This window comes from Salminus brasiliensis, chromosome 1, assembly GCF_030463535.1.
Source record: "Salminus brasiliensis chromosome 1, fSalBra1.hap2, whole genome shotgun sequence".
NCBI classification, from domain to species: Eukaryota; Metazoa; Chordata; class Actinopteri; order Characiformes; family Bryconidae; genus Salminus; species Salminus brasiliensis.
This window is the reverse complement of record NC_132878.1, coordinates 88,654,301-88,674,832: the sequence shown is the minus strand read 5'-3', so window position 1 is coordinate 88,674,832 and position 20,532 is coordinate 88,654,301. Positions and strand designations below refer to the sequence as shown.

At 40.8% G+C, this 20,532-nt stretch overlaps 1 protein-coding gene across 1 annotated transcript; it reads left to right on the top strand.

Annotated features, from left to right (window-relative positions):
* The first annotated feature begins 87 nt into the window (after positions 1 to 87).
* Positions 88 to 20,221, top strand: LOC140536993 (collagen alpha-2(VI) chain-like). The gene is made up of 28 exons (XM_072659131.1): positions 88 to 199; positions 1,777 to 2,369; positions 6,188 to 6,208; positions 6,296 to 6,361; positions 6,458 to 6,511; positions 6,718 to 6,762; positions 6,857 to 6,883; positions 7,549 to 7,575; positions 7,799 to 7,843; positions 8,480 to 8,533; positions 8,621 to 8,683; positions 8,854 to 8,916; positions 9,016 to 9,069; positions 9,561 to 9,596; positions 9,789 to 9,851; positions 9,940 to 10,002; positions 11,077 to 11,139; positions 11,314 to 11,376; positions 12,564 to 12,614; positions 12,726 to 12,761; positions 12,866 to 12,928; positions 13,927 to 13,989; positions 15,370 to 15,405; positions 15,499 to 15,544; positions 15,630 to 15,782; positions 17,757 to 18,203; positions 18,304 to 18,342; positions 19,617 to 20,221. Exons 1-28 carry the CDS (start codon positions 88 to 90, stop codon positions 20,219 to 20,221), a joined length of 3,051 nt encoding a protein of 1,016 aa, XP_072515232.1.
* Positions 20,222 to 20,532: the final 311 nt, after the last annotated feature.

The following is a 20,532-nucleotide window of genomic DNA, read 5'->3' as shown; positions in this document are numbered from 1 at the left end:
TACTTTGTCAAGTACAATCATCCTATCACTGTATCAATTTATATGATCTGTTTACTGTATTCAGCTTGAGCAGACTGCATTGGCCAGATGGCAGCATTAATAAGGGTAAGGGTTCTGCTCTTACTGTTGGTCCTCCAGTCTGCAGCCCAATTCAGTGCCCAGTCACTGCCTGCCACCAACCTTGGTAAGTGTCATCCATGTAATGTCCTTATTGGTGGGCTACACAGAAATGAAGTGCCCTCTAGAATTATTAGATAAGTGTGTATGTGAGTGTGTGTGTGTGTGGGGGGGGGGGGGGGGGGGGGGGGGTAATCTTGCACTGAAAGTGCAAGTCCTTATGTGCTGCCAGAGTATTTATAAAGAATCTGGCAGGAAATTAGATACAAAAGTCTGATCATGTTTGGTCTTGTTTATGGTGTGCAAAGTATCTATTATGCAATCTTCAGGTATAAAAAGATGAGCCCTCCCTCAGATAACGCAACCTAATTGAAGAGTTAATCAGGATCTGTGATTAATAACCAGCATAGGTGCTTCAGTAAACAGCTATCTTTGATTTGGGCCAACCTTGTCCAATCTAAAATGAACTCAAGTCCTTTAAATTAGGATGAACATGGCAGCATTCCTTTTGTCCAGTCAGGTGCATCATGTAAAAGTGAAGAGAGATTCCTCAGAAAAATGTTGTGGACGCCTAGTAGTCTGGAAAAGGTTACAAACCAATTTCTAACGCTCTAGGGCTCCACCGAACTACACTCAGAGTCATGCTGTTCAAATGGAGAAAGTTTAAAACAGGAGCTCTTTGCATAAGATCATACAGGAAGTGACAAATAAACAAGAAGAGCATCTAAAGTACTAACGGCCTCCTATGCCTCTGATAAGGTCAGTGTTTATGACCACCGTTGCAGAATAGCCTTGCAGAAACTATTGCTAACCAAGAAGAATGTAAATGCTCATCTGTCATTTGCCAGAAACACCTAAATAATCCTCTACAACAATTTGTGGAACAATGTGTTTTGGACTAATTAATCTAAAATGTGAAGCTTTTTAGTCAACATGGGCCCTGTTATGTCTGGCAAGAACCTCATATCAACTCTGAAGCATGGTGGTGGTTTATTGGTGGATTGGGGATAGTTTGCTGCATCAGGGAATTAATGTTTTGTTAATAAAATCTCAGGTCATCTGTCCTTGAGCTGAAGTGAATGTTCATTTGGGTCATGCAACAAGACAATAAGCCAAAGCACACAAGCAAGTCTACCTCACAGCAGCTTTTGGAACAACCTAGTCAAAATCCCAACCTCAACCCTATTGAAATGTTAAGGCATGTCCTGAAACAGCAGTTCTTGCTCAAAGGCTTACACGTCATTTAGCGGAAACAGTTCTGTAATGAGAAGTGGGCCAAAATTCTTGTATGCTATGCTGTTGTGAGACACTAAGTAATAACCACAGAAAACACGTGGCTGCAGTTATTGCTGCTAAAGGGGGTATAATTATAACCAGCTATTGAAAGGAATGGTTTCCTTCAGGGTTCCTTTATGCAACGTTAGGTTTATTTGGTTTAAGATGAAATGCCATTTAGTGTTTGAAATAAGGCAAAAATTTAGGAATTTTGGGGTTGGCTCTGTACATTTACATACAGTATTACAGCCTCTTTAATTCAAATTAATAAAGAGGGATTGGGAAAAGGTCATGCACTTTACATTAAACCCCACAAATACATAATGTGCAAAGCATGTAGAACAGGGCTGTTAAATTCCCTTCTTTTGCTGCCTCTTTGCTTAGATGGTGATAGCTGCCTGATCAACGTCTACTTCGCCATCGATACCTCAGAGAGCGTGGTCACAGCCAGGTTCCCTTGGGGCAGTCTAGTGGATGAGCTCATAGACTTTCTTACGCTGTTTGTGGACAGACTGGAGAAGGCCACTCTGCTGTTCAGCAACCTCCAGTGGGCTTATGGAGGCCTCCACTTCTCCAGCCATGTGGAAGTCTTTAGCCCCATCGTACTGAAACCGGCCCCATTCCTGACCCGAGCCAGGGCCATCAGGTACATAGGTAAGGGGACATTCATTGACTGTGCACTGAGGAACGTCACAGAGCAAGTAAGACTGAGATCCCTCGGGAAGCCAGCGCTGCAGTATGCGGTGGTGCTGACCGATGGCCATATGACGGGCAGTCCGTGCGGGGGCATACAGCAAGCTGCAGAGGCCGCCAAGGCTGCAGGCATCAAGATATTTGTGGTAGCCACCAGCCAGGACACAGTGGAGGGTGAGCTTAAGATAATCGCTAGCTCCCCATCGGAGATGTACAGGAAGGACTACCTGGCCTTTCCCAGTGAGCAACAGACAGAGGCTGTCAGCAGGATAACCAGGGCTATGGTGAGTGTGGTAAAATCAATGAAATTACTATCATGGTGGCAAAAGTCACACCAGTCTACCTAGTCTAGATCTTCTAGTCAGAAATGTTTCATTCCAACTCATGTGGCTCTGAAATTCAAATGCTCCAGGAGGCAAAAACAAAAACTGGATATAATGCATTTAAAAATTACATTTAGGTTAATTAAAGTTTTTAAGTAAATTAATTTACAAACCGGATTCCAAAAAAGTTGGGACACTAAACAAATTGTGAATAAAAACTGAATGCAATGATGTGGAGATGGCAAATGTCAATATTGTATTCGTAATAGAACATAGATGACAGATCAAAAGTTTCATCTGAGTAAATGTAACATTTTAAAGGAGAAATATGTTGATTCAAAATTTCATGGCGTCAACAAATCCCAAAAAAGTTGGGACAAGGCCATTTTTACCACTGTGTGGCATCCCCCCTTCTTCTTACATCACTCAACAGACGTCTGGGTCCAGAGGAGAGCAGTTTCTCAAGTTTAGAAATAGGAATGCTCTCCCATTCATGTCTAATACAGGCCTCTAACTGTTCAATCGTCTTGGGCCTTCTTTGTCGCACCTTCCTCTTTATGATGCGCCAAATGTTCTCTATAGGTGAAAGATCTGGACTGCAGGCTGGCCATTTCAGTACCCGGATCCTTCTCCTACGTAGCCATGATGTTGCGATTGCTGCAGAATGTGGTCTGGCATTATCTTGTTGAAAAATGCAGGGTCTTCCCTGAAAGAGATGACGTCTAGATGGGAGCATATGTTGTTCTAGAACCTGAACATAGTTCTCTGCATTAATGGTGCCTTTCCAGACATGCAAGCTGCCCATGCCACAAGCACTCATGCAACCCCATACCAGCAGTGATGCAGGCTTCTGAACAGAGCGTTGATAACAACTTGGGTTATCCGTGTCCTCTCTGGTCCGGATGACATGGCGTCCCAGTGTTCCATAAAGAACTTCAAATCGTGACTCATCTGACCACAGAACAGTCTTCCATTTTGCCACACTCCATTTTAAGAGACCCCTGGCCCAGTGCAAACGTCTGAGCTTGTGGAGTTTGCTTAGAAATGGCTTCCTCTTTGCACTGTAGAGTTTCAGCTGGCAATGGCAGATGGCACGGTGGATTGTGTTCACTGACAATGATTTCTGGAAGTATTCCTGAGCCCATTCTGTTATTTCCTTGACAGTGGCATTCCTGTTTGAGGTGCAGTGACGTTTAAGGGCCCAGAGATCACGAGCATCCAGTAGAGTTTTACGGCCTTGACCCTTACGCACAGCGATTGTTCCAGATTCTGTGAATCTTTTGATGATGTTAAGCACGGTTGATGATGATAACTTAAAAGTCTTTGCTATTTTATGCTGAGTAACACCATTCTGGTATTGCTGCACTATCTTTCTGCGCAACAATGGTGGAATTGGTGATCCTCTTGGCTTCAGAGAGACACTGACACTCTGAGAAGCTCTTTTTATACCCTATCATGTTGTCAATTGACCTAATTAGTGTTAATTGGTCTTCCAGCTGTTCGTTATATGCTCAATTTCCTTTTTCCAGCCACTTATTGCTACTTGTCCCAACTTTTTTGGGATTTGTTGACGCCATGAAATTTTTAATCAACGTATTTCTCCTTTAAAATGTTACATTTACTCAGATTAAACTTTCGATCTGTCATCTATGTTCTATTACGAATAAAATATTGACATTTGCCATCTCCACATCATTGCATTCAGTTTTTATTCACAATTTGTTTAGTGTCCCAACTTTTTTGGAATCCGGTTTGTACACAGCCCCCACTTTCTCCAAATGTAGTCAATGCTTCTTTAGCTACAATGCTAATGTGTGAATTAAAAACTGGGCCAGATCCATAAAGTGAAGCCTCAGATTTACTCTGACTCTTTATTCTGCCATTCCTCATTAGTAAACAAGGATCCCCTGTTTTAACCTTTGTATGATAACTCTGCTGTGCTTTTGAAGTGCCATTAGAGATTCCACAACACCACACCATCCCACAAAAAATACCATGCAAGGTTGAAAAGATCATTTTCTTGTAAGATGCAAATATTGATTTAAATATTTTTAGCATGCAAGTCATTAACAAATTCTGCAACTTTGTCTGCACAGCTTAAATAGCAACAGCGCTTGTGAATATATCTATGCTGATGGGCGTGGTGGTCTAGAAATTAGGTGTATTTAGGTAAATCTGGTGTATTGCTATCTTGGCAACAGAAAACACAGAGGCACTGACTGAAAACATCCTAGTCAGACGTCAACACAGGCGCGTGCCCAACGAGCGCACACCCCCACTTGTTACACACACATGGACACGCAGCAGTGCACAAATCTTTGCGCAAACTTTTACATCAACTACAAAATACAAAATAAAATAACATTATACTAGAGGTGAGGCACTGCACCACTTCAGCAAGCCTTCCCAGACCGTGCACAATGCACCACTGAAATAGCAGTCCCCCAAAGTCAGACCGAACCTGGCTCTTAAAGGGAATTGCAAGTGACATGCTGATTGGTTAACTGCATGTTCTGCCCAGAACACACTCATGAATAGTTAAGAGACTTAGTACATGCCTTGCATGTTTTGAGCCACGAAAGGCGTTTTCCTGTCGTTATGATAGCAAAGACACACTGACACGCCCTAAAACAAGTTATGCAGTGCAGAGTTGACGGCTTGCCTAAAGATGGCTACAATAGGGCCCAATAAATACACATTAAAATGTGGCATGTACAGCCTATAAGAGTATGACTAAACTTGTTAAATAAATTAAGTATTATATAAAAAGTTATCTTTGATTTTTTTATCCCTTTTTATACTGATTAATACTGATTAACCAATGACTGGGCCTTCCAGACAGGTGTCTCTATACGACAGTCACTTGAGACACATTCACTGCACATAGGTGATCTGTGAGCACCAATTTTCTGGACCTTAGTTGAATTAGGTTGAGTTGATTATTTATGCAGTCACTTATTTTACATTATATATTGTCTTTTAATTGACAGTACTTTGTAGAAATTGGTTTTCACTTTAACATTAAATGTTTTTTGTAAATTTCTGTAGAAAAAGGCAAACTGTATTGAAAAAGGCAAAGCAAGGCAAACAAGGAGGTGAATCCTTTTTATAGGCACTGTATAAAGGTTATGGGACAGTTTCTACTGTATGTTGTGTTTAAGTGTATTTTCTAATTGATCAGAGTCCCCAAATAATGTGTTCTAAAGTGTGCAAAAATCAATAAAAGTATAATTTGAACAGGAGTGCCCAGAGATATACAGCAGTGTGAAACAAGCATGGAATGAGCACAATGGCAAATACTCTAACTGTAGTTTAGACAAATCTGAGCTATGAGAAATCTGTGTGTTTTGATACAGCATTCAGCATCAATATCAATATCAATGCGGTTTAGCCAGTCAGATTAAGAAAACAGGAATAGTCTGAGGCAAAACAAAAGGGTACTGCACTGGCCATCCTTAGTTATCGAAGAGTCAAACATTGAACACCAAATAAATGTCTTGCCTGAATGACTCCATTTGGGATAAGGGGGGAATTTTGTGAATTTTAACTGCATTTATATAACAACAAACTGCCTGGTAGAGATGCACTGGAAGCCAGATTGGAGCAAAGTGGGCACCTGCTTGTGGACACAGGGGACTGGGCTGAGAAACACTCCTATAGAAGCTTCAAAAATGCCATTATTTAAATGGCAGCACTGGAGGATGATTGTCTATTTATGGTCTAATCTAATTATTCAATGGATTTCTTTAATCAGTTTCTTTACTTCTTTTTTTAAACAGATAAACGAGGCTAATTTTGTGGTAAGGGACACTATAGCAAATCTAATTTGATTGATTTCTTCTCATTTTTATGTTTTAAGTTGTTTAAACTGTCACTTTCTCTCCCAGTGCCAAAAGCCTATATGTATGGAGACAAAAGGCACAGACGGACCAAAAGGACACAAGGGAATAAAGGTAATATGCAGTGACTTAAATTTTAGCTAACTATGTTTAATACTGTAAAACCAGGAGACGTGTTTTTTGACTCTTTTACTTATCTTTGTTTTGCAGGGTGCCAAAGGAAGCACTGGTGTCACTGGAGATCAAGGACAACAAGGACCAAGAGTAAGACACAATACACAACGATTACACAAACCCTCACTTCCAAGCCAATCTGCTTAACTGAGAGGTTCACTTACTTTTTCTAGCCTGCACTGTGGCGGTTTACTCAGTGTGCTCAAAAAAAGCCAACAGCACAACTGTATGTGTGTGATTAGTTTAGTTAACTTGTGTTTGTCTATAATTCACATCTTCATTTTCTTTTTTCTTAGGGGGATCCGGGGATTGAGGGACCTATAGGTTTGGTGGGGCCCAAGGTTGGTCATTTGATTTCCATGCAAAATTTTAACGGAAAAAATGAACATACTGTTGTGTTTTTATACTAATGTATTTTGTCATTTCAAACCACAGGGGGCTCTTGGGCTGAAAGGAGAGAAGGTCAGAGTGTTCAGATTTGTACTATTTATACGTCAAAGATGTGTTAAATATAACAATATTCTGTCTGTAAGCAACGCATGCTGAACCAACCTTTTGCATTCCACTAGATAGCTGTCGATAGATGTTTTGAAACTATAAATGATATATGAAAATATAACACACTGAACATAATTCTGAATAATTCAACTGGGATATAAACATATAAACAAGTCATTGAGTCAGAGTGGGTTGATGTGAGTACTTAACTGTACAGAAACTTACTTACAGATGCCTTTACTGTGGCAGTAATGGGAACATAGTTCCTCAAAGCACCTTAAGAGATTCCCCCACAGTTTCAAAGTGAAGAACCTCCAAAAGTTACTCAACGATCTTATACCTTTAACAGTGTACAACAAAAATATAGCCAAAAACCATGGAGCCTGCACACTGAGTAGACGTAATTTGACATTTAACCCCTTATACAGCCTTGGGCCTGTCTGTGGGCCGAAAGTGTTATTACAAACTTCTGTTACCAAAGAATAGCCCCTGTCCCTGTAGTTACTGAAAAATAGACCTTAGTGTTTAATAAGCTTTTCTGTGTTATGGGGTTTAAATAGTAAAATGATTGAAATTGTCTAAAGTTCAGATTATCAGTCTCAGTCATCAGTGTTTCTTTCTCATTTCAGGGAGGTATGGGATCTTCTGGTTTGAAGGTAATCTCTTGTTTTGCATTATTCAGATCTGTATCTCACCTCACCAGTATCACACAGATCATCATTTTAGTGCTTTCTGAACACTCATCCTGAACAAGACTGTCTTCTTTCTATTTGGACGAGACATTATTTGTTGTAAAAAGTGATTTAGGCTGCCAAAACATGGTCTACTAATTGCGAGATATTGTGTGACCTGTATTCACTCTGTAATTAAACCTTTCAGGGACAGCCTGGTTTACTGGGAAATAATGGACTGGATGGGGTGAAGGTATAGTGTGTATTCTGTATAATATTTATAGTGTGTATTCTGTATAACTATATAATAGTTAAAATCAGTTCAAATCAATTTGTAGATTTAACCTAATGACATAAAAAAGTCAGTTTCCCAATTTTTTTTACCAAAATAATTGCTTACATCAAACTTACTTCTAGTGATAAAAAATCCTTATGTGTTTTTTTGTATATTTTTTATTTATATCATATTTTATCATCTTTTTTTCATTGAGATCTTTAAACTAACTGTAACCTTTTTTAGACATTTCTAGAAATGTACAAAAAAGACACTCCAGGGTCTCAAACACAATGCATCACTGTGACATAGCAGATAAGCTGGAATTCTGGTGTCCAGGCCCACAGAAAAGCTAGAATTGTGCCATCCAGGCCAAGCTTCCTAAGCAAGCAAAACGCAAAAAGTAGCAAGGAAAACTAGATGTTTAAGTGTAAGAAATTAGTGTCCACAAACTTTTGGACAGTATATTACATTTCACTTCCCTCACCTACCATCATGCTCTGCTAACTCAGAGACCCTCCCAAATACTTTGTTTCACTTGTAAATATGCCCAAGTATGGAAGGAAAATGGGTTATCCACTGATCTGTGTTCATTAATGTTTCTCCCTTCCTCAGGGCAAACCTGGCAAACTTGGCACTCCTGGATGTAAAGGAGACCTGGGCATGCCGGTGAGATTTCAGTCACTGTGGAAAAAAAAGCCATGCTGTGTATTTTACAAATTATGCTCACTGCTATCCTTCTGAATCCACGCTAAGGGTGAGCCCGGTCTGCTTGGAGATTTTGGATTCAAGGGAGTTCAAGGACTACCTGGTGAAAAGGTCGGTGACATTCTGCATTTTAGCTTTGGTCCAAACACTCAGAAAGTTGTCAGAATGACACCATGGACTCCACCATCAAAGCTCTTTCTTCAGCTGAAGCCATATTATTGTTTGTAACACAGCTAGCATTTTCTTCATTCTAACAATTCCTTTGATTTTCTCACTGAAAGGGAGTGTCAGGACAGGCAGGCAGACCAGGGCCTCAGGGGCTTCAAGGAGACCCAGGAGCGAAGGTGAAAATGCTTGTTGTGATGCAGTCAGAAACACAGTAGGTGCATCAGTAATATCTGCATTTGGCTACTGGCTTAAAATAATGCTCAGATGCAATGCAGGGTGTTCGTGGTTATGTTGGGAATCCAGGACCCTCAGGGCAAAAAGGAGCAAAGGTGAGTCACAGACATACTTGTGCTATTTATATATCGGCATTGTCCAGCAAATACCTTGTATCTCCTATTTATTTTGACTGTTTTTGTTTTGTGTAATTTGAATCTGTCAGTTGTCTTTACATTGAGTCTTAATTCCTGAATAGACCAACAGAAATGCACCAAAATTACTTTTGCATGACAGCGACGATATATATACCTCCACCACAGTGGATTTTAAATGAAGCAATCAATGATGATGTGAATTTATTGATGATGTGACTGCTGATATAGGTAGCAGATTGAATGCTGAGCTACACTTCCTGCTTAATGAAACTGTACAAAAGGCCCCTCAAGTGTACCAAAGGCAAAGGGTTTTAATAACTCAGAGAACCTGTCAAAGGACCATCTTAGCTTAGAGTGTGGTATGTCTACAAGAATTACAGAGTTTAATAACAGTGAACATCATGATTCTACTATAAATAATACTATAATAATGTATTCATCTTACCAAGGGTACACCCGGGTCTGAGGGAAGCAAAGGAGATATTGTAAGTACTCCTTAGTTCACCTCTTGTTTTTTTTTGGATTCATCTCAGTGATGTTGCAGCCATGCACACATTTACACTGGACCACCTATCCTGGTCATATTTAAAGTAATAGCAACATAAAATACAAGGGAAAAAAACTAAATATATATATAAGCTCTTTAAGACCAACCACAAATAATATTTATCTGTTAGGGACCCAGTGGAACCATTGGAAGACCAGGTCAAAGAGGGGCAAAAGGTGGGCCTGGAGAGAAGGTAAGTCACAAATATACACACACACACTTACTGACATGAAATGACATGTGAAATGTTTAGTGCGGCATTGTTTTGATGTGTTAATTAGGGAGATGTGGGGCCAGCGGGAGAGAGAGGAGGACCTGGACCAAAGGGAACTGAAGGTATAGCGGTGAGTACAGCCTTTCAGTTCAGTTCTTTAGTATCACTTTACATGAAGTGTCTCTGTCCCCGTTAACACCTGATCGCTTAATGTGCCTAGTATCTGGATTGTATTTTAATAAGATTCACACTGGGTAGTCAAATGCATCTCTGGTTAGTTAGACTGCAATCCGATTGTTGTGTGGGACAGAATACACAAATTCTCTCATTGTGAATACATCAGCAATAGTTACACTGTTATTGCATGAATGTTTGTTGTTTGTGTAACGACAATTAATATAAGTGGGACTGTTTTTGCTAAAATGTAGATTTTTAAGGATAAGGATATATTACTTTTGTGACATTTTCTCATACCTTATCTTTAAATGCTGTGTATAGACACATTCCTGTATTCAGAAATGCTATTCATTATTAATTTTAAATTTTTTTATTGAACTTAAATTGCATTTTTTATAATCCAGAAATTATTTTGATCTAAAAGATCATGCTTAACTGCTGGAAATACAGCAGTACAGTACATGATGCTTTTAAGGTGTTGTAAAAAATTGAATGATTTAAATTGACTGTAATTGAAGAATTCCCTTCTGTATATCCTAAATCTCAATGGGACATTAAGATTAAGGGCCTTCTCTCACCTACCTCATTTGAATCTCCCAAGGAATGAGATCAGAAATCTTGCATGCACATTCAAAAGAATATTTTCTTTATTTTATTTCCCTTAACAACGTATCTAAACACATGGACTATGATTTGGTCTCCTCTATCAATTCATTATTTTCAGATTCATCATATAACATATGATGAAGATACATCACACTTAGTTTCCTCTAGGCTAAAGCTCTTTGCTCCTAGTCTTGGGAATCCCAAAATGAACTTCATGGCCTTGATCAAGACCTAAATGAGAAACTCATGTTATTCTCAGGAGATTGGGATGGTATTGCAGTAAGAAAAACAGTCCATAAAGGTAACTGCAGGTTGAAGAACTGGGCTCTTGCTGTAATTTGTGACTTAGGTCCTTGGAAAAAGGAACTATGCCAAATGAAACTGAGCTAAATAAAAACATATATTTAATTTGTACAATTAGGGCCAGCCAGGTTTCCCCGGATCCCGAGGACCGTCCGGCAGTCGAGGAGAACCTGGAGCTAAAGTGAGTGCCAACAGCTTTACAGTTTTGCATTGCGCAGCTATTCAGGCACAAAATCTGATGTAAATGCGGCCTGCCCTTTCTGTTACATCTAACATAATGTGTCTTCCCTGTTTATATTTAAGACAATTTTTGGGGCTTCTGCAAACTGACTAAAACACTTTTGCTTTGGTCAAGGGCTCATTAGGGGACCCTGGAGATTTCGGCCTAAGAGGGGATAGTGGAGAACTGGGTGAAAAGGTAAGACAAGCAGCTCCACCTGGTGAAGAGCATGATTCACTTACTTAGTGAAACATTTGAAAAGAGTGTAGAAAGCCTGCATCCTAAACTATCCAATTGTTTGATTTATTTTTCCAATTTCCTCCCTAATGTAATCACTTCCAGCTCCCACCCACTATGTAGGACTCCGACTATCACACAATGCTACCAGCACTGGGAGGGTGAAGGGTAGCATGTGCTTCCTTTAAGTCACATGAAGCCAGCTGACCACATCTTTTCGAACTGCGGCTAACACAACACCATTGAACTGATAGACGTGCTTGGCAGTTCTGTTGCGTTCCGTCTTACAGATGCCCTAGCATAGTGCTAAGTAATGGGGGAGAGGGAGGGCCATCCTACTCACCCAGAGAGAGTGAGACCAATTATGCTGTCTGGGCAACAGATAGCTGATGGCTCAGGGATTGAACGGTTAGACAGTTTAGCCACTTGGGGAACTTTGAATTGAACGAAAGGGTATGTACAGTCTGTTTTATGGAAAATAGCTTTTTTGTGCATTTTTGATGTTCTAATGGGAAACATTGACAAAAGTATTCGGACACCTGTTTATTCATTGTGTTTCTTCCAAAGTCAAGGGTATTAAAAAAGAGTTTATTAGAGCTTTTGTTGGAGTAACTGTCTCTACCATCCAGGAAAGTTTACTAAATCTTAGAGCATTGCCGTGATGATTTGATTACATTCAGTGACACAAGCGTTAGTGAGGTCATGATGTTGGATGATCGTCACCCCATCTCACCCCCAACTTATTGGATGGAGCACATTATTCCAGAGAAAACAGCTCCAGTGCACCACAGCTCAATGCTAGGGGGCTTTATCCCCTTTTGGCCCACACCTGCATTTGACCAAACAGTTTGTGTTTATTTGCTCCAGAGTGTCCTATTTTATAAGCAAAATTTCTTCACAGAGACTAGACAAGCTGTGTGTGTGCGTTTGCATATATGTGTCAGCAAAGGGTGCAACTTAAAGTAGCGGAATACATTTATTAGAGGTGTCCACAAACATTTGGACATATTGTGTATTTCCATTTCAGCAGCAAAATGAGTGTATCTGTCGACAACTGAGAAGTCTAATCAGTTCTTCAGAACTCATAAACATGTCGGGAAAAGGTTGTTTGCTGGCTTGCCACAACAGCGTGCTTTCTTTGACTCCAGGGGGAGCGTGGAAAAAACGGGCGCAGCTTTCCTGGGCCTCGAGGCATTCAGGTAAGCACAAAAGAGAAATACTTTGATTGCAGAAAACGCTCAGGTTAATACTCGCTTCCCTTCCCTCTTTAATTTGAATTAACAGCGAAATTGCTCTTGGTATGTTTACAGGGAGACAGAGGAGAGCCCGGGTTGCCAGGTCTTCCAGTAAGTCATGTGTTTTTCTGCATCTGAACTGGATCACCTCCAGCATGACCTGATGTCAGGAAATAATTGTTTAATAAGCCATTAAGCATTGAGCATTTTTTCAGGGCTCTAGAGGGTACTATGGAGATAAAGGAGCTCAGGGAGCTAAGGGATCCAAAGGAGAAACGGTATGTGCTTTTGAGTCATGGATTTAGCACTGCCTTGGCCTAAATGGCTTTCATCATTATAATTCATCCTGTTTAGTCTGAGAAGCTGGATGTAAAAACCTGTATCTTTCTAGCCTACGCCTGGCATTAGTCTTGTTCATCTGCTCCAGAGTGCTATTCTATTGGAAATACTACTCTACAGGGACTAGACAAGCTGTGTGTGTGCATTTGCATCTGTGTCGGCAAAGGGTGCAACTGGACACATCTGAATTCATTTATTAGAAGGTGGTATCCAATGACAATTGGACATATAGTGTAATTTAATCCAAACAATTATGAACATTAGAGTTTAAATGTTTGCTACCTTTTATGGAGTACTGCAAACAGTTCACCAAAAACCGTTCTCAAGCTAAACAGGGTTTCAGGTCTTCATTGATGGCATAATTTCAGAAAAAATAGCACAACTTAAGTGCCCTGCACTTTTTTTGTAGCTCACAGTAGGCCTATACCTAATATTGTGTCTTAAACCATATTATTAAATCCTAGACCTTTTTTTTATTTTGTCCTCCAATTTTGACTTTTCCACTTTCCACCCACTAAGACTTGATACCCAAAATGCTCAGGTTGCACCCAGAGAGCTTATGCTCCCCTTGGTCATTGATGGCTGTAGCATCATCAGGGATAAAACCAGTGATTGAACGCTTAGATGGCTGTGCCACACAGGACTCTGTGCAATACTAATGAAGACCTGAACGCAGTTTGACTGGGCTGAGAGAAGTGTATGAGCATGGATTTACTTTTTGCCATTCCATTCCTTAAATGCCACTGAATGGCAGCAGTTAATTGGTGGTAAGCCAGTGGTAACTGGTCTCTTTAATGCTGTAATTGCATTGAATGTGTACTGCAAGTTAATTTCTATTAATAGAAAGAAGAGAGCTGTATGGCAAATAGAAAACCACTGTGAATGTGTTCATTTTGTCTAACATTTGTACATCATTTTATGATGATTTTGTATGAAGGGCGGACCAGGGCCTGAGGGGACACCAGGAGAACGAGGACCAAGGGGACCACCTGGACCCCCAGTGAGGCATTACTCCATACACTTTAAGCCAACCTTGTAATATAGCACAACAAGTGTTATATATATCCCAAAGACGTTGATCACTGAGATTCACACAAAGATTTAGCCTTTTAGAGGGCTATTTTGTGACCACCAGCACAGCACTGCTGCTTGGTAGACCCAAACCTTTCTACCAAAAATAGATCAAATAAAAAAATACATATGCATCTTAAGCTGTCTGTAGCAGCCACATATAGCTCTCTAGTCCAGTCCTTAACTTCTTCAATTACTCTCAGTGAACCCGCACTTTTCTCCTGTCCCATCATCTCCTGCTAACTCTGAATTACATGGCCCTGACCACTCACTGGACGATTTTACTCTACTCATCCAGATTCTGTTTCTGTACTTATTAGGGCTTGTCCCGAATGCACAAGTCAGCACCCAGTACCAATGTTAGACTAATTTTGGGGGACAGGCTCATCATCACTGGTTTGCTTTCACACAGAAGACTGGATGGATTGTGCCATTTCAAACGTCACTTTTCTGTGTGCATTTTTGCATAATAGTAGGACCTGGATTTTTAGTTTATTGCTTTTCATTATTTTCCTTGGATACAAACACTCAGGTGGCGAAGAGCAGCGTTTTCTATAGTCATGGCATTTCTCTGTGTAGGAACACCTGCAAACGAGGAGCTGTTCTGGTAGGAGAAGGTTTTTAGCCATGCAGGCGAAATGTTGAAGCAGTCACATGAAAAAATGAACCAATCACACAACCCCACACCCCATGCAAGCTTCCACACTTGTGGCAGTGAGCCACATCAGAGTCCGCTTGAAATTAACCCTAGACCACCGATTTCAGGAGGACCAGAAACAGCTTTTAATTGGATCTCGGTCTGGAAAAAACTCTAGTCTACTTTCTCTTCTGCAATCTCCCGCCTCCACCTCATTACCAAATCTCTTGATTTGTTACATGCATCCTCTACTTTCCTTGTAACGCAAGGAGTCCCTCAAGGGTTAATTCTTGGCCCCATGCTTTTCACCAAATATATGCTTCCCCTTGGCCAAGTCACAGTCTTTTAGACTCCACTGTTACGTAGATGATGGGCTGTTACTCTACTTTTAAGACTTTTATTGTGCCTCATTCAAAAATCATTTCAGGTCCAAAATGTTAGTGATTTACATTCAAATCAGTGATTTCAGAACAGCTTGTTTTTGTTCATTTATGGACTGTCTAAACTGGGGAGAAGATAATAAATTTGGTATTCCATCTGAATTGACTGTACAAGAAGGCCTTTTTAAAATATTGATTCATGATCCAAGGCCTCAAATAACAGATCAACTCCCACAGCTTATAGCTGTGTACAGTAAATGTCAGGTTTCAACACTTTCATTGATTCCTGCAGGGTCCATCTGGTATACGGGGTGTCGCCAGTTTGCCTGTAAGTAAAAAAAATCACAAGAATGTTTTTGTATTCAACAGATCACACGTTTAACATCAACTAATCGTCTTCTTTTTTTACATTTATGAGCAGGAATGTGAGATCATGGGCTTAGTGAGGGAAACATGTGGATGTTGTGGTAAATGATTTTGATGATTGATAAAGAAATCATCAAGTTCAGTCAAAGAAAAAAATGTAAATATATATTTTCCTCTTGTGCGCAGATTGTGAGAAGGTTTGCCCACCTCTCGACTTGGTGTTCGTGATTGACAGTTCTGAAAGCATTGGGGAGTCCAACTTCAGCCTGGCTAAGAACTTTGTGATTAGTGTTGCCAACAGGCTTGGAAAAATGGCCAGGAACGTTTCTGACTTCTCAGGTACATGCAGTACTTTGCTTTTTCTTCTCTTAAGGTGAGGCACTACAGGTGAATGGGGTTATTTTTCAAAACCACAGAACTACACTGTAAACCTTTTAATTACTGATATTCCTTTAGGTACTTTAGGTAGTATAGTTAGCTGTACATATGAGACATTATTTACTTAAGTGTGCATTTAAAAATTATTGATTAACTTAAGATTTTGAGGTAAAATAGAAAAAAAAATGAACACACTTGGAGAAGAACATTAATCACCAATTCGCTTACATTACCTAATAAATGACCACACATGCATCATGCTAATTGAGTGGGTGCGGCAGGGGCAATTAAGGTCCCTTGGAGCCAATGCTTAGAGGCACCCTTTGCACTTATTAAAAACGGAATCATAAAATGCTTTTCAGGTAATTTTGTAAAGAAAAGCGGACTCCTTTTTTAGAATATTCCTCAGAACCAAGTTAGATAGATAGCAAGAGGATAGCAGACCACTGTTGTACCTCCAACGGCAAAGCTGGTGGTCCACTGACAATTTACAGAGTATTAAGCAGAGATTAGATAAAATTCTACTTTTCGTCGCTTGTTTTCAGCAACAGTCAAATTTACGTATTTGCCCTTCATTTCTTACTTCTGTTATCCTTTATAAATTAGTCAAGTAAATAAGTTTCAGTTCCAGCAACAAATCATTTTAAATCAGATCTAGTCATTATTATTATTTTTCTCTGTGTTTTATATTTCTCTTAGTTTCTTTTCTAAAGTAAAAGTCTCTGTGCATTTAAAATCTTTTTTTAAAGAAGATTAGAAACTAGTTAGATCTCGCTTGCATGACAATTATCTGGCTGGTCCGAGGGTGGACCACCAGTGGCAAACAGTCAGTGGACTGCCAAACTTATCCCACCAGAGGACAGTTTTATGCTCACTATCTGCGGAGCTCTCAGAAAACACGCACTGTTTAAAGAATGCTGTCGTTAGCATAAAGGAAATTTCTACTAGAATATCTTGGCACTAGTTTTACAGTGATGTACGACACAATGATGGACATGTCATAGATGGATTTTTTTGGACTGGACCAAATAAGCTATTTCAGCTTGTAGTGCCCTGCCTTAAACTTCTCTCACATACTGTCTGAGGCTTCTTTAGTTTTGCTAAGAGGCTAATGTAAATAACCAGTATCGCTTAGAGGCTTCATTAGCATGATTTAGGTGATGATGTCTACATCATCTCACATATTCCTCAAAACTGTATTGAAGCATTAGGTAAACTTAAATAGATCTACTGATGTGGTTTCTGAATGACACACGTTTCACGGTGTGAAATGCTTATGGTACCAAGCATCAGGTGGATGACGCCTGCAGGGTCAAAAACAGAAGTACGAACCATGTTAAAATAGCTGAGACTACTTAACCACTTATGCAGTGTGAGGTAAGGGCATGATGACTGACATGTTGCTAACACAGTGTGAGTGATATGCTTTAAGGGATGTAAAAATGCAGTGTTTCCAACTGTAATAAAATAAAATGATTTGTATTGTTGTATCAATACTAGCATGTTAGCTTGTGTATGTCCAAATGTTTGTGGACACCCCTTCTAATGAATACAAATGCACACACATCTTGCGTAGTTCTTAAAGAGAATAATTGTCAATAGAATTTCTTGACTCTCTGGAGCATGATAACCATGCCTAATGCCAGGAATGGGCTAGAGGGGTATAAAGCCCCCCAGCATTGAGCTGTGGAGCAGTGGACCTGCATTCTCTGGTGCTCCATCCTGTACTTTTGAAAGTGAGGGAGTTGGGGATGAGGTGGGGTGGTGATCATTCAACATCCTGACCTCACTAATACCAACAGCAATGCTCTAAACTCTTGTAGACAGCTTTCACTGGACAGTAGAGATAGTTACTCCAACAACAGCAGGATAAACCCTTGATTTCAGAAGGGTACCGGGACAAAGTACTTCCTCATCACATTCATTAATCTTTAGGAACTCGACTGGGCGTAGTTCAGTACAGTCACGAGGGAGCCGTGCAGGCCATCCGGATGGACGACCGCAGCATCACATCGGTCACCTCATTCAAAACCAAGGTCAAAGGCCTGGAGTGGATTGCAGGTGGGACCTGGACGCCGTCTGCCCTCAAGTTCACATATGAGCAGCTTATAATGCCGGGCAAACGAGCAGGCACCAAAGTGGTGGCAATTGTGATCACAGACGGAAGATATGACCCCAAAGACTTGGCCGACCTGAAAGCCTTGTGCACTGGAGTGGAGGTCTACGCCATTGCCATAGGCGACATGTTCGACATCGAAGCAGAAAAGCAAGCTCTGACGCAGATCGCCTGCAACCGCGGCGACAGGGTGAGGTCTCTGAGCATGTATGCCGAGCTCGCTGCAGAGGACTTTTTAGAGGAGATAGAGCTGATCCTCTGCCCAGGCAAGTGTCTGCCCCATCAATCAGCACCTCTTAACGAATGCTCTCTGCTGGTTTTGTCTCACTGACTCTGACAGAGGTAATCATGCTTTCCTGTTTTCAGAGCCAGAGACTGTCTGCCCAGACTTGAAGTGCGCCTCAGGTAAGAAAGCTACCTTCCCAGCTATCAGTTTTTGATTATAAGAACTGAATGTTAAATCTGTCTGTCCAGAAAACATCCAGACATACATTTTATGCCACATTCTTTAAATGTTATGTATCAATGTTTTAGGAATGTTACGTTGAACTTTTCCATAACGTTAGTGTTCGTCTAACTGGAAACGCTTTGTGAGAAACGATCTAATAACATTGCAAACCATTATTATTATTACATGTTTTCAGAGCGTTCCTGGAACGTGATTTCTGTCACATTGTAGGCTAACCTTCTTGAAACCTTTTAATAATGTTGCTTAATGGTCTTGTAACCTTCTCTGCTAGCGCAGATTATTTGCATTTGGTACCACCATTGTGTTGGGCAGGAAAGAGCTGTGCCATGTGCCTTTGCTATTTAAAATGCATCTCACCTTATCACCATATACAAACAGTGTACACCAACCAGCCATAACTTTAGAACCACTCTGCTAGTATTGTGTACGTCCCCGTTGGGCCGTTGCAACAGATGTGAACAGACCTGTGGAATCTGGCACCAAGACCAATATGTTAGCAGCAGATCCTTTAACTCCTGTAAGTTGTGAGGTTGGGCCTCCATGGATTGCATCAGTGAGATTTGACCCTGCTGCCTTTTCACTGGTTGCCCTTTCTGGGAGCACTTTTGATAGGTACTGACCACTGCAGACTGGGGACACCTGGGGACCTGTCTGATGTTTCAGAGATGTTCTGACCCAGTCGTCTAGCCATCACAATTTGGTTCTTGTCAAAGTGGCTCAGATCCTTATTTTTCCCGTTCTCCTACCTCAAGGGTTACATCACTACTACGTCACATCACCTTCAAGAACTGACTGTTCACATGCTGGAACCGTTTGACAGATGCCACTGTAGATGAAGATAATCAGTGTTTTTTTTTTTTTACTTTACCTGTCAGTGGTTCTAATGTAATGGCTGATTGGTGTACATGAATTAGAACCATTTGAATTAAGTGTCTTCTGATAAGCACTGAACTTTCAGAGTTGCTCTGTCCTGGTTCTGAATATCTAACACTCTGCAGTGTTGAGCTCCAAGTCTGATCCAGGTAATGAAGGTCTTCAAGGGCTTCTAAATGACAGAGCCAGGGGTGGATCTGAACTCTCCAGGGTGGTAGGTCTTTAGGACCAGGATCGAACACCTGTGGCAAAGATAGGCTATAAGAGTACTACAGGGTACTTCAATTACTTCATGAATTAAGTATGTTTGTCTGTTGTATTTTGGCGACACTGGCAGCCTTGAGTGTGGCTCCCCTGACGCAGCGGCCTGTTGACCTGCTCTTCTTCGTCGATGGATCGTTGAAGACAGGACTCCAGAACTTCAACAGCATGCTAAAATTTATTGAGCAGCTCGCTCTGGAGATCCCACTATCCTCACAAGAAAATGACAGCAAGGGTGCTCGTTTCGCTGTCCTACAGTTCGCAGGTGACCAGGACCCTGACGTCCTGCTGGACTTCACCTACAACAAAAGCAGGCTTAGTTCTCTAGCTTCCCAAGCTAAGTACCATGGTTTATCCTCCAGATTGGGAAGGGCTATTGTGTATGCGGTCAATAATCTAGTCCCTCGTAGTAGCCGCTTCCGAGGGGCGCGTCCAGATGCAGAGCTTTCGTTTGTTTTCATCATTGATGGGATGACCAGCAACGCAAACTTTGCAGAGGGCCTTTCTGCAATGAGAGCCGCCAACGCTGTGAGCATGGCCATTGCAGTGGGCTCTGAGGTTGACCACGGACAGCTGCTAAAACTGGTTTTCAATGACAGGTCCATGATCCTTCACCTGAAGAGTTACAAGGACTTATCCAGCACTGCTGTTATTAAGCACATGGCTCAGTGCCTGGGATAGCATTGATAGGATAGCATATAAAGAAATGCTCCAGCTGGGTTTTTTTTTGTCACTTTTTTCTTAGTCTCTTTACCTGACACATCTGCAGAGTTCATGGGTCAGTTGCTGAATTCCATTTCATTAAATCAATAAATCTCTTGAAAACGAATAAATGACAGTTTACATCTAACCTAGGGATGTCCCGATCAACTTACTTTGCCCCCCCGGTTCTGAACACGTTGTTCTGTGCTGGTTTAAAAACAAAGGCTGTTGGGCCGAACGGTTCTGACTCACAACTGGACACACTGATGGCACACACTGATTGGCCTGAT